Source organism: Sycon ciliatum, chromosome 3 (assembly GCF_964019385.1).
Source record: "Sycon ciliatum chromosome 3, ocSycCili1.1, whole genome shotgun sequence".
NCBI classification, from domain to species: Eukaryota; Metazoa; Porifera; class Calcarea; order Leucosolenida; family Sycettidae; genus Sycon; species Sycon ciliatum.
Window position 1 is genome coordinate 26,903,323 of NC_088645.1, and position 15,067 is coordinate 26,918,389.

The 15,067-nt window shown below is 44.1% G+C and overlaps 1 protein-coding gene across 1 annotated transcript in view; it reads right to left on the reverse strand.

The window, feature by feature from the left end:
* Positions 1-2,834: 2,834 nt before the first annotated feature.
* Positions 2,835-15,067, reverse strand: part of LOC135812615 (uncharacterized) — a 40,562-nt gene continuing 28,329 nt past the window's right edge. Inside the window, exons 5-10 of the mRNA XM_065325920.1 lie at positions 12,837-13,022; positions 12,251-12,382; positions 11,446-11,616; positions 8,855-8,887; positions 7,904-7,954; positions 2,835-3,720 (exon numbers count right to left, since the gene is read on the reverse strand). Coding sequence (XP_065181992.1) covers positions 3,458-3,720; positions 7,904-7,954; positions 8,855-8,887; positions 11,446-11,616; positions 12,251-12,382; positions 12,837-13,022 — 836 coding nt within the window. The 3' untranslated portion in view covers positions 2,835-3,457. The remainder of the gene's footprint in view (positions 3,721-7,903; positions 7,955-8,854; positions 8,888-11,445; positions 11,617-12,250; positions 12,383-12,836; positions 13,023-15,067) is intronic.

Genomic DNA, 15,067 nt, shown 5'->3' on the forward strand with positions numbered 1-15,067 from the left:
CAAAAACGAAAAATGGGGGACATGCCGTCAGTGCTAGATGAGGTGTTATACTATCTGTCGGTGTATAGTGTTTGCTAATTGGGGATGTAATCGGCTGTTTTTATCAGCGCTTGTTACTTGGTTATTCTCAAGACGATCACGTGTGGTGTCAGGGGCGAAGTCCTTCGCCTTCTGGGACGCTGGCGTGGCTAAGCGGCCCTGCTGGAGAAACTCTTCCAAGGTGAACCACTCTTGGTTTGATGGAGTTTTGTTTGTAACTTTTTCGTGCACGCTGTGGCGTGAGTCGTTCATAGACTCATAAACAGTGTGGTTTTTCGCCCAGTTGTGAGGGTATGCAAGTTGCAAGTCTCCCTTCAGAAACCTTCTCGCGGGCTTTGCACAGTCGACCTAGACTCCAAAAAGTAACCCACTACGAAGTACCTGCAAATTTTGGAGGAAATCAGAAAGATCAACTTGTACAGATACTTGGATATTCTCAGATTAGATCGGGTTCGTAGGTCAAACCACTCTACACACCTTTTTCGGAAGCGCTGGCTGTCCGGATATTGGGCAAGAACATTTTACAGTTTTACAGTGTAAGACCGCAGTAAAGGTTCCAGTCTGTTTTTGCTTGCTTGGTTTGTATCCTAAAGTAGTTAAAAATGTTAATGAGGAACTCAAGTCTGGCAATAGGCTAAAACCGCCCGGTGGTGCAGCCAGGTGACTGGTAGTGTTCATCCTTGTTGTAGGTTGTGCTCTTTATATACCGTTTTTCACATAAACCACTCAATCAGACACATCACCCACTCGAAAATCATCATCATCAAACAACAATGGAGAGATACTTTCGTTTCTGTGTACCCTCCGCTGCTGCCTGTGCACGCAAATTGAATCTGTCCTGATCATAATATTATTCCAGCAGCTTGTCTCATTAGTCTTACATGTATAAACTTCATGAAGTTGATTGTTCCAACGAGGAACACACCCTTTGTTCCGAACTTTACACTTGACTGACTCACGACTGCCATCCAGAGAACACGGGGAGCAGACGCTTTCCACACGGCAAACCTCCAAGAAGGCACCACTCCCTGCTAAATTCTCAGTGTTTCGGGGAATTCACCCCTCATCAGTTGAGCTTGAGTAGGCCGAGGAAGATTGTGCCTGAAAAGCACCACTTATAATTATACTGATCTACAGGCAAAAAGACAACCAGAGATACAAACTTACATAGACGCTTTGTTTCCAGCGCGACAAACACGTCCTTAAGCTCCAGTTAGCAGCGTGAGTCAGAGTCCCTTATGGAGTTGTGCTAAACAGACGTTGAGAGCCACTAGCTATTCACAACGCTGTCAACTTTAACAACTAGTCGTACGTCCGCGTGAGGGACAACAATACGAACATCGAAGTTGCGACTTCGGCGGTGATAGTCATGAAGTTGATTGTTCCAACGAGGAACCCGCGCTTCTTGCCGAACTTGACACTTGATAAACGCACGACTGCCATCCGCAGCACACGAGGTACATGTCGCACCTTCCACTAGGCAAACGTGCAAGAAAGACCACTCCCTGCTCATTACACAGTGTTTCGGCGACACTTCATGACTATGACCGCCGATGTCGCAACATTTATGAAGTGTGTATAAACGTGTTGAGTCACCTCCACAACCACACTGCGCTTTTTTAGCCGACTAGGCCCTCCCGCACACAACCACAACCATCACCACTGCAAGGACACTGCCGTAGACGACATTGATAATTCCTTCAGACGGCTGTTTCGCTAACCCATAGCTCATCAGTGAAAGTAGATGTTGAAATATAGACCAAACTCCTATTATAATTATAGGGTGTCCACATACAAAACTGGCATAGCTGATATCGCGGGAAAATATATGATGCGTGCGCCGTTAGTGTCAGAGCAAGAAGAGGTACAAGACAGTCAAGGGATAATCCGGAGGACGCAATACCATGCGACCAACTGCTTCTACCAGCACTTTCGTACCGTCGAAACAGCTCTAACGACGATATACTGGGCTAATGCCACAGGGCCTTCCAGCGCGTCAACGGCAGTGGGTGCTGGGCACATGAGAACAAAGTAGCTTGCAGACAATACTTGTGGCGTGAAACCTAGTTGCTGCCAAGCGTCTTGGCGCGACGGGTGAGCTGTGCAGTGTTATGCCCCAGGGGCTGCTGCGGCTGTCGACGTCGGCCGGTGGTGGGGTGAGTTTTCAGGCCTTCATGGCCCTCGGTCAGGTGAAATACACGAACTCTCACTACCTATACAGTACACTGTGTCTGGCTCGGTATTTCTGCATTGATAGTCATAGTGATTGATTCTCCGCGCCGAATTTCTGACCCTGAAAGTATGTCCATACTCGTCAACAGTGCTTCACACTTTCCTTTTCCCGCGTTATCACATCAGCTATGCCAGTTTTGTATGTGGAAAACCCTATGTAATAGCAGTTTGATCAATATTTCTAATCACTCAACATCTACCTTCACTGATGAGCTATGAGTTAGCGAAGCAGCTGTCTGAAGGAATTATCAATATCGTCTACGGAAGTGTCCTCCGAGTCGCAATGGTGATGGTTGTGTGCAGGAGGGTCTAGTCGGCTAAAGAGCGCAGTGTGGTGGTGCAAGTGACTCAACATTTTCTTCAGAGAGCTCGGTCGCACCCTGGAATAATATGTGTAAACTTGGTTCTGTTATCAACCCTGGCCTTTAAAGGAAAGGGTGGACTGTGTACTGATAGCAGCAATTATTATCAGCACATTTTGAAGGAAGGCAAACGGAGCCACTAACTTATCCCAACATGAGCATCACTTTGTGTGAAAACCCTGGCGACAATCCTTACAAAAATACTCACATAGCCCTATTTTTATCTAATCATAATGTGTTAGCAGCGTGACGAATCAATGGCCTTGGGGGGAGGAAACACATCGGAAATATGGATAGAAATATGTACCGGTTTCATGCGGGAATATATAAGAAGGTGTTCTAGGAAGAAAACTTAGGAGATAAGGACAAAGCGAGGAGTGTGCTTGCAGATAAACGGAGAATCTTTTAGAGAGAAAAACATTAGAAATAGTTGCAGAATTGCAATGAGGCTCGCTATGGAGGATCTGAAGGTTCCGTTAAGGGTAATGTTAGTATGAAGAATGAATTTGAATTGCACCAAAAAAAAGCTGAAATAGAAAGATAGGTTAACCTTTCTTGCCTTAAAGAAAGGCACATTCCCGGAAAAACTCACCTAAGAAACACAATCCGTCTGGGGATATGATAGATGATATTTAATGGTACAGAATGCGCCAGTGTGAGGAAATGCAAAAGGCCTAATTTTGAAATTTCCTGTCCGAATAAAATGCACCAGGTTAGAAATGGAAGAATGTTTTCCGAGAGAGCTTTCACTTTTTAAAAGCAGTGAATTGAGGTAAAGCAGCGCAAACTACAGAGTTGAATAAAATGTGCTTTATCATGAATTTTTACTGCGGGCAGACGAGTTCATACTGTGGTTGTGGGGCTGATTCTACAACACCGTAAGCATCACTTTTAGTGAGGGAACTCTCAGCAATATCAGCGTCTTCGTATGCTGCATTTTGTGTCCGACTCAGCACTTCAGTCTTCACTGGTTTGCTTTGCATCTTCCGATGGATTATCATGGCTACCAACGTTGTTGCTAATATCCCAAACACCATCCCGCCAATACCAGCGCCGATCACCGTGCCAGGTGTGCATAGACTGTCTGCTGCAGGCGAGAAAACAAAGTTCATTGAATGCTTCATAATCTACAGATATGCAAATAATCGACGTGGAGATAACAATTATATAATAGCAATAAAGAGAACAAATTCTGCAGTCATCACCACACTACAACGAAGTCATGAAAGTTTACCAGAATTAATTTTCTTGTCATATTCATCAGTGGAAAGTCGTGACTGAAGAGTAACCATGCTGAACAATGATTAAATATACCTTTAATGATGTGTTACGAGATCAAAATACAGTGCCAAAATAGAAAGAGGGAAGGTGAGACAATAGAAGTGAAGTGAGAGCTAAGTGCAACGGCGGGTGAGAAACTAATAATTATAACGCTAAAACTGTGTAGTTAGACAAACAATCATGCTGTGCACCTACGAAAACAATTTTAACGCAACTACATGTTTCTTCTGCTTACAAAGATCAGGCTTATGCAAACGAATACAAACAGCCTCAAGTACTTTCAACTGACCAGCATACCGTGCACGACAAAGAACAGAAAAACTAAAATCATCATACACCTGCAGACACTTAGGGTGAGACAACAAGTGAAGAAAAATGGCACACCTCTTACGATCGCAATCACCATCTGATTCCTCGTCTCCAACAACCGCAACCTCGTCCTCTTTCTCATCTCCCAACTCGTCCTCAGTGTCGTCCTCCGTGTCATTCTCCTCATCAACACCGATAGGTCCCACGCTCGCTTAATGTTGTTTAACCTCTGTTCGTTGACTTCCCCTTTGATCTTGATGGTAAATTGTTACCATTGTCGTTGCTGTTGTTGTGGTTGTTGTTATATCTTGTGTTCCCAGTGTCCTCGCCGGTGCTTGACCTCTAGTACTGTAATAATTCATTGAATAATTAGCCGTTGATCGTCTAGGTCTTTGAATGTTGATTGTGTTACTTTCTTTGTTGAATTCCGTTCCCTTCAGCCTTCTTTCTCGTTGTTCACGTTCAGTGCTTGCCTCATCCATATATCCACGTGCCACCGACACCACAGACTCAGCCCCAGCTCTGCCGATGATAGATGTAGGTGGCGGTTCTGGGGGAGGCAACGGCAAAGACGGCGATGAGGGCATTACCTCATCACAGCGTCCACTTTGGTCTTGAGCTGAATGTTGTTGTTGTATGTTATCTTGTGTTGTTATGGTACATTCTGTTGTGGTGACAATATGCCCATTACCCGACTCCAAGGCTCTCGATACGGGTAATGGAGGCACTATTGTCGATGACGGAAATTGTGCTAACGATGGCTGTGGCGGAGGGTTCTTCAGTGGCCTGCCGCGTTTCGGTCGCAGTGCCCGTGCCGAGCCAGTCACCATATGCAGTGTTACGTGCTGCTTGATACGTGCGTTCAGATGTTGAAGAGTCCTACGAACGTACCGACTACCGCATTGTCGGCACTCAAATTGGTATACCAATTTAGATGCAAGTTGGGTTGGTAGGACATCCTTCCTCACCGTGAGCGCACGTACAGTTGTGAAAACGGGTACAAAATGTACCGCGTAGTAAGTTTGCTGTACAATTTTCCGTACCACGTGACTCATGGATAATGAGAGGTTGCCTTTCAAGGGGAGAGAAAGATACGTGGGACATTTGTCCGGGCCAAAACGTTTTTCCTTTTTATGCAGCCTTTCGCTCATGAGTACCTTCAATAGATCGTCGGGGTATCGAGAGCCTTGGATTCGGGTAATGGGCATATTGTCACCACAACAGAATGCACCATAAAAACACAAGATAACACACCACAGCAACATTCAGCTCAAGACCAAAGTGGACGCTGTGATGAGGTAATGCCCTCATCGCCGTCTTTGCCGTTGCCTCCCCCAGAACCGCCACCTACATCTATCATCGGCAGTGCTGGGGCTGAGTCTGTGGTGTCGGTGGCACGTGCATATATGGATGAGGCAAGCAATGAATGTGAACAACGAGAAAGAAGGCTAAAGGGAACGGAATTCAACAAAGAAAGTAACACAATCAACATTCAAAGACCTAGACGATCAACGGCTAATTATTCAATGAATTATTACAGTACTAGAGGTCAAGCACCGGCGAGGACACTGGGAACACAAGATATAACAACAACCATAACAACAGCAACAACAATGGTAACAATTTACCATCAAGATCAAAGGGGAAGTCAACGAACAGAGGTTAAACAACATGAAGCGAGCGTGGGACCGATCGGTGTTGATGAGGAGAATGACACGGAGGACGACACTGAGGACGAGTTGGAAGATGAGACGGAGGACGAGGTTGCGGTTGTTGGAGACGAGGAATCAGATGGTGATTGCGATCGTAAGAGGTGTGCCGTTTTTCTTCACTTGTTGTCTCACCCTAAGTGTCTGCAGGTGTGAGATGATTTTAGTTTTTCTGTTCTTTGTCGTGCACGGTATGCTGGTCAGTTGAAAGTACTTGAGGCTGTTTGTATTCGTTTGCATAAGCCTGATCTTTGTAAGCAGAAGAAACATGTAGTTGCGTTAAAATTGTTTTCGTAGGTACACAGCATGATTGCTTGTCTCACTACACAGTTTTAGCGTTATTATTATTAGTTTCTCACCCGCCGTTGCACTTAGCTCTCACTTCACTTCTATTGTCTCACCTTCCCTCATTCTATTTTGGCACTGTATTTTGTTCTCGTAACACATCATTAAAGGTATATTTAATCATTGTTCAGCATGGTTACTCTTCAGTCACGACTTTCCACTGATGAATATGACAAGAAAATTAATTCTGGTAAACTTTCATGACTTCGTTGTAGTGTGGCGATGACTGCAGAATTTGTTCTCTTTTTTGCTATTATAAAATCTACAGATACATGCGCTTTCAACTAACGATTTGGGGGCCTGTAAAAGAGAGCATGTCCGGGAAGACCAAAACTATTGTGCAAGTCGATATCTGCAATTTCGCCCAAATTTTGCAAGTAGGGGTGTACGTCGACTGTGCAAAGCCCGCGGAAAACAGTATGAAGGGAACTTTGAAATTGGTATACCCCTCAAAAACTTAGGTGCAAAATTTGGGCGAAATCAGAGATATCGACTTGCACATATTTTCTGGTTTTCTCAGCCATGCTCAATTAACAGCTTTATGATCAACTCGTACTTTTTTCGCGAGCAAAGTCTTCCTTTTTCCAAATACTCGCAAACAAAGGGAATATGCGAGAAGGGACCGTGGCTAGAGACTACAGGACACGGTGTGAAGTACGTGTGGTGCTGTGATGGTGCCCGTAATGTCACTATATTCTTGGTGTAATAGTTTGTGCACACATAAGAAATAGTATGGTAAAACGGAGATAGAAAGGAAAAGGACATATGGGAACGAGTTAAGAGTAACTCTCCACCACTTTAACTAGATACTATATACAGTCAGAAAGTGCAACAACTAGGCACAAAACTGACAGAGTACTGAGACATTCGACATTCATATGTCCTTTTCCTTTCTACTTTTATTATTGGCTCAATACCCGAGTTTCAAAACGGATATAGACAACATTTTACGAGGTATGTAATTGGCGCACCTTCCGAGTTCAAGTAAGAACTTATGATCTACATATTTGAACTCCGATGGTGAGCCAATGCAAGCATGGATAAAAATGGAAGGCGAGTATAATGGGGCATCGGCAGCAAGAACGCGGTCCCGGCCAGTTTTCCATATTGTTTAATGTATTTGTGAAAAGCCGTTGCGATGTCGGGTTGTGGTCTCTGCGATCAAAGCAAACACACGTCTGGCCATATCACTTTGAAAGTACCTTTTTCTTGAATTCGTAAGCTATTGGCCTTCCTAAATATTTGTCTTCAACTTTGATTGACTCGGTTGGGAAGGGACCCTGTTTTCTCCGTTGCAATTTATTTATCGCCATATCGCCAGAAGTACCTTGCCATAGTTTCCCCATTATTAAGTTAAACCTTAAACTTAACAAATCCCATTATCCGTATGCTGAATCTGCAATTACAGCAGATGCTGAAAATTGGGTTAAGCTTTCTTGTTTTCATTGGTTTGAGGGGAAGATCTTCTTGTTCAGACCTTTTTGTTAGTTTTGTCTTGTTTTGCCTGTTCTGGCTCGACGAAGGTAATTTTAATTAGTAGGCTGGCGGCAAAATATGAAACACTTTTCTATGAATGTAGCTAGCATATAATATGAAACATTCGAACGCATTTCATATTGTACGTACCGCCAGTAGTGGTGTAGGATATAGTTGAAGTAGTTGACAATGTTGGGATGACTACAAATATTTTCAAAAAACGGACACAAATGACATAGTTATCAGATATCTTCATGATTCCGAGCCAGACCTACTTATATTCAGACGTTCCTTCGAACATTGCCGTGGTAGTGTGATTTTCGAAGACATCGAGGACCCAAGCTCATAACATTGAGCTGCAAAACCGTAGGAATTGGGATTACTATAAAAAGGATTGTAAGTTGAATGTACAAAGGCAATTCCTGAAGAGATGATTCTGTAACCGTGAAGAAATAGACTTGCATACATACTTGATCATTTCCAGACATGGTCCTTGCGAGTTTCATATATGTACGTCATTGTTTGGAGGAAAGTCTCAATGCAAGAGTGCTTTCGGTTTGGATGGGTCAAGGAGTTTGATTTTGCCCTGTTTCCATGGAGAAACACACGGTGGAGCTTAGAGGTGGCATGTGTACAGCCATTGACTGTGTGGATCTGCTATGGAACAACGACACTTTAGCTGACTCAGTAGAACGCGGTCAGGTTATTTTCAACTTGCCATTTCTACCGTAAAGGTTCCACTTCGTGTAACACCTCGATATCACCAAACCACTTCGTCTTGCAATGGAGCAATCGCCCCATGAAGTGTTTAAAAAAAAAAGTAAATTATCGTGTCCGTTCCCGAAGGGAACTCACGACGGCCGCTAACACCCGGTAAATCCTAGCGGCAGATGCAGCGCCTAACGGTGGGGGTGAGTGGATAAGTCTCACAACCACTGGCACAAGTGCCGAGAACGGCCCCATTAGCTGCATCCATGTACCCCTTGTGCCTGGCCACTGGCCATGAAGTGTTAAACATGCTCCATATCGAATTAATAAGAGCTTGCAATTCCCGTATAAAAAAATAAGCATTATATTTCAGGGAAATCAAATTACACCTACCCCTGGTCACATTCGTCGTCTTGGTTGCGAGATCTAAACAAACACGAGCAGGACCATATATGGCACACAACGTATACATGCCCACATGCGCACGCCATTGAACCAAGCAGAGGAAATTCATGCATACAGCCACTTCATAAGTCACAAACCCCACCCAATTTAATCTTTTACATGTGTGTAAAAACTATTTTTCAGTTGTACTTCCCTACATGTACATCATACCTTCCACCCTCCTCCTCCCCCCCCCCTCCTACCACCACCCACAGCAATGACAACGAATCCTTCGTCTCCCTCTCCCATATCTCTTCAAAGTACATTTGTTCACAGCGTCGATTGCCTGTGCGAACATCATTTTGTTGGCCTCTGTTAGTTGAGCAAACTGTGAACAGCCACACGAACAATTCTCTCGAAGACGTCAACCTAGCCTAGCTAACCTGAACCAAAGTCGAACATCTGCAGCTCTCACACACATCCTTGACCGCCCAGATGAATTCGGCGGTTATACTCTAAATGTAGCCACAAGCCACTGGCAACAATGTGTCACGACAGTACTACATGATCTTGCACCGTTCGTCACCAGAAGAACGGAGCTCACTCCAAACCCCGCCCCCAGCCCCAGGTCGACCCTCAGCTGAAACAAATATTGCATCGACGAAGTTCAGCCCGTCGCGCCTCTATATAGCACCCCTTGGATGACCGCCTCAGACAGCAGTATCGGGCAATACGTCGTCAAGGACGAAACGGTTTTAAGTTGATTGCAACACCAACATAGAGAGCGCTAGCGCAATCGTCCTATCTAATAATTCTTGTTGTTTTGGCACTACACTAGGATGTGGTTGAGGCAATAGTATTAATTAACAAAGAAGAAAGGACCACTAAGTTAGCAGTTATGACTAAGAGTGCACCAAAGTAACGAGAAACTATCCAGTTAGCTACTGAGACTGCAAGGGGTTTGGCACTTTCTATATCTTTCCCCAAAATTAATGTATTTAATCCGGAATTTGTTTCCCGACACCCTTTCGCCTAGATATGTCGCTATTGAATCTGGACAAGAAAAGCATACTATGGTTTCCGAACTACTCGGAACCAAAAGCCACGTGCACATTTGCACTCGAGCACATCCTGCAGAACAGTGTTGTCATGGATGTCATGGTCATGTCTATACCATTAGTTGCTTAGGCAACTGCTGCTTGCAGTCTCCCATGTTCCTTTCAGTGCTATACAATTAGCTAAGGTCGACTGGTGCATTGGCGTGTCAAAGGCGGATCTATGCAGTTTCAGTTTTGTGCCCGATATTTTGTGCTTTAATAAAGAGACATACAAGCTCTGATGATAAAAATCCAATACAGTGGGAACCGTTGCAGCCATAAACGTGATTATGCCGAGATTTAAAAACTAAATGCAATGCTTGGCGCATTCAGTTCAAGTGCAGAGTGAAGTAGTTAACGAAATAGAACTTGCCCGTGACAATCGTTGGATTCGTATGAATGACTTCTAAATAGAACCCAACAGAATGCGCACATAGACACCAGCGCCACCACCCACACGCGTTATAGGCATAAAGACGAAGATACAAACACGCCACTCTAAATCTAGTAGACAACTATACTTCGACCATAGAAAGCAAATAATGACTTAAGAAACCAGATATCAATTATCAATCTGAGATCAAATGCCCCTTCAAAAAAACGTTATTGTTTAATAATGTTTGCACTCTTACTGAGACTTCTGTTAAAAAAATTGATTAAAAAGAAGCAAGAGCGTCAGCTGACGTCAGCACCCTTTTGTGCATCGATTAGGGGTGTGCCGATAACGCTCGAAAGGGTGGCAGATTCTGCTCGAAAAGCAGTGAAATTGGCCAAGCCATACGAACCTTATGGCGGGCATTCCTCGAATTCTGCTCCATTTCTTTATCCACATACCAAACATGCATGACATTTACCAGGAAAAGTACCGAATTCTGCCAATTTTTTCTGCCGGCATAATCCGCATATGCCTAGCATCGATGCTGCACATTTGCGTACAAATCTCCAACCGTGGCTTTTTTTGCAAATGTTCAAGGCATCCCTAGCGATGGTTTGGCTTTGAAAACACTCCAGTCTTTTCGGAGCAGAACGTTCAAACGCATACACAAGCCGAACTGGTGAGGGATGAATTCCATCTGTATTGAGAAGGGAGTAGTGCGTTCTTGCAAGTTTGCCCAGTGCAAGGTACGACAGGCTCCTCATGAGCTCTGGATAGATGTCGTAAGTCATTCAAGTGTCAAGCCAGTCAGCAGGAAGCGCAGGTTGCTACCTTTGGTGCAGCCACACAATAATTGCTGGTTTAGATATTTTGCTCTATTCCCTTTCATGAGCCTAATGATGACAAAGAGACAAACACGTGATACTCTCGCTATCTCTTCTAGACATTAAGTTAAACATGATGTGTAGTCTGCGTAGACCCATAAATTATAGGTGGCAGTAATACCGTGCATTGCCACCAGGTATTCAGTAGGTTCTCCTAGCGATGATTCTTCACCCATTCTCTGGCTACATCGACCCTCCAGTGGAGAAATTCTAAAACGTAAACCTGTGCTACAGACTTCATACCTGTGCAAACTGGTAGGTTAGACAGCGTCCCGTTTTGCAGACATGTGACGATACTCCCATTTCCCGTTGAAGTGTAGTTAACAGCGCAAGCTATAATCACAGACGTATTCACTTCCAATCTCGGAATATTGCTGAGAGTGAAGTTTAAGTTTTGAGCGGCGCAATGGGTGGCTGAAGTAGGGAATGGACAGAGAGCAATAAAAGTAGAAGCACACCCTGTCAACAGGGCTAACTAAGGAAGTACACACACATAATCAGTGTTAACAGGAGTACACCGAGGACTCGAGTACCCACTCGCTGAGTACTCGAATTCAAATGGCGACTCCATACTCGATTAAATACACGTATATGACAAGAATGTAAGCTGTCCTGACTTTTCTGTGTAGCACAAATTGAAAAGGTCCACTAAGATAGTTCCTTTCGACGAAGTCAGAGCTGTGCTTCTGCTACTGGAAGTTAATAGTTATGTATATGCAAGTGAGAGAGAGAGAGAGAGAAGAAGAGTCCGAGAGACGTCACTGACTTCGGGCGAAACTAGGAAATTTGCCTACCCTGTACAGTAAACATGTATGTCATGTTACATCATGTTGGCGTGGTGGCAATGTCCATATATGAGCGACTGGGTTCACTTATAGAGTACTCCATACTTGACTCGATAGTGGCAATATTCGTTCGATAGCTTATAGAGTAATTATTTGACCAATACACCATGGACATATGAGAAGCTGACCAAAACGGACGCATACATCAATGTGGAGAAAGGAATGGACTTTACAGCACCAAACAGTGGTACATTTTTACTTACACAAACAGCCCTGAGCAGACCTTGTCCAGATTTCATCAGTACTGCTACATGGGCAATTTATGCCTTGTATGTTAGACACAATGATCCTGGCACAGCTGGTAACACTGGCATCATTGCAAACCATGGAGCAGCCTAGAATGCAGCATATAGAACACAAAAAGTATTCCAATGAAACTGATTCATCTCGTGATGACAGCTATACTTACAAACCCATTTGATTTCCTAATTTCCTTGTACTTGGCCTTACTCTCTGACCCTCCCCTCTCATGAACATTATATAAAATAGCACAAATAAACCACACACTTGCAAGATGAAACACCATTGTGCACTTGGTAGTAGCTACAACTTCATGAAAGAAAAAGCTGGTCAACCTCATATCAAATTCCACAGAAGCCTATAAGGGCTCATTGTGTTAATACTTTATGAGATAAACACTGCGATGTCTTTTATAATACTCTACCACCATATTGTTCAATCTGACTAAAGAGGGAAATTAAAATGAAAATATCAGTAAGCTGTGAACAGAAACTGGACGGAATATGCTTCAGCATAGGAATTCCTTGGACCACTTGGATACAGACTTACTTTCACACAATGGTGGACTTGGTTGCCACCTTCCGTTGCCCTGGCATATAGACTGGGTTATTTCCATACTATTGTTAGACAAAAAACCTGTTCTGCACGCGATGGGTACTGGGGTACCCGGTCGTCTGCTGAAACTGGGAATAGGTTTGTAATTGAAACCGCTGTCATTGAGATCTGGACATAGTGCTGGGAACGAAGAGGTAAAATGCAAGGTCATTACTCACAGTAAGTGAAAACCTCACCCAAAAAAAGTGCTACGATGGTCCATAAAGATAGAAGCAGACAATGTTTTAGTGGTCCAATTACAACAAGTGTACATGTACATCCAGACCGGTAGCACTTGTCCGTGTTATGTTGAAAATCAATTTTTCACATATTGAAATTGGACAAAAATGAATGAAATTTGATGGAAGCTTGAAAAAGAACAGTAACCATTGTTGACCGGACAGAAAAATAACAACGTTTAGACAGGAAGAGCATGCTATTGTATACAGGACACGTTCCCCACAAAAAATGAGTCGACAACATCAGAGAAGACCTCGAACCTCTGAATGTGCCGATTCAGGAATGCCTCAACCTCGCCACCAACAAGCAACTCTGGTTAACGATCATTGACAGATGCGTGACCCCCGTATGATTATTCATGCGGGCAATGTGCGGCCTGTTCATATTATTATTATGCACGTTTGAAAAGAAGCATGTCATGGGTACTTGGGTACAAGCCATATAGAGATGACCATCACTATAGTGATAGGTAAGTGCATGGCTGGGAGGACATCATGGTGTGTTAAGTTATCCCCGCAGGGTATCCCAAGGGTCATCGATGTGATGGAAGGGGAACTGATGTGCCTGCAAGACCATCCAGACCTCTTTGCGCTCGTGCTGCCTCACCAGGAAGCTAGCCTCATCTCACGCAGCTCCGTATGCATCAGCTACCAACAGTGCCCCCCCCCCTCCCTCCCATAGGGCCCCCAACTTTCCTCAGCGTTCGATCCCATATTGTATGGCTAATGAATGGATCAGGCTGCCGCAAGACATGTGCCCTGAACCTACATGTACGCCCTGGCTGAAGTTTCTCTAATCCTTCCAGACGAAAAACTACCGCCACTTGCGTCAAATTAATTGGCTCTGGGCTACGGACTCCCTGTGATGCTTTGTCACCCGTCAATGAGCAACTACCCTCGTCCATCATCCCTTTCTTGTTTTTTCTTTTGTTTATCTTTCTCTTTCTTGTGGCTCTATCTCTCCTTTCCCACTCGATCTCCCTCCCTTCCTCCCTAGCTGCAGTCCTGTGGATGCCTGGACATGGCTATGATTCCTAGACCAACGGTCGGATGAGTCTTCCCGACGACGTCCGCACATCGCTCCTAATCACCTGTGTCTTGTTGTTCATTGGTATTTCAGTTGTCCTCTTCTCCTGATTATTAGTAGGGCTGTGTTTGCCAGTAAAAAGAAAGAAAAGATTAGAATGCTGAGTAGCCTCAGCAGAAACAACACGATCTAAACAGCAGTGTTCAGTTCATCCATCGGGAATTCATCCTTGGTCTTGCGGAAATGCGCGACAGGTGATGTCAAATGTCTCAGTACGGCAGCGAATCCACAAAGTGTTGACTTTTCTGTGTTCCACAGTCGATAGCGCTTTCCATCATGCAAATTACAAGATCTGTACTCAACACAAAATACTTGTGAGCAAGAGTACTGTGAACTGTGATCGGCATGCATACCTGACGAGTACATTTGACTTCATAATCAAAATACTTTCAAAATTTTACCCTTGAACTTTGATACTAGTAACTTTCTATTTAAGGAACTTCAGCAAGCAAGGTGTAGCTCATGGTATGTGTATCCTGCTCATTTCACCACCATGCCCAAGTCCACAAACTTAACGTACCAAGGCGTCAGTGGGTCGGATGCGCAGGACATGACATATGCCTTATACATGTAATGATTTCCTCAGTGGCAAACGGTTTTAACCTCAACGGTATGGGCCTACCCTGGAGTGACCACAAGAAGCACATTCCTGAATTTCGAGGTGCATCATTCTATTTCAAATCACAACATTGATTCTATTTGACCATTTCTGATAATTTTGACGTTTTGGCATTTTTCGGCTCCTTGGATACGCCGTGAAGAGGATTAATGACTATGAGCAGGGTGTTCGCTGCCTCGAACCCAGATCCATTTGGAGTGGAAACAGGTTTGTACGGGGCCCGTGGCACAATCGTACTTCA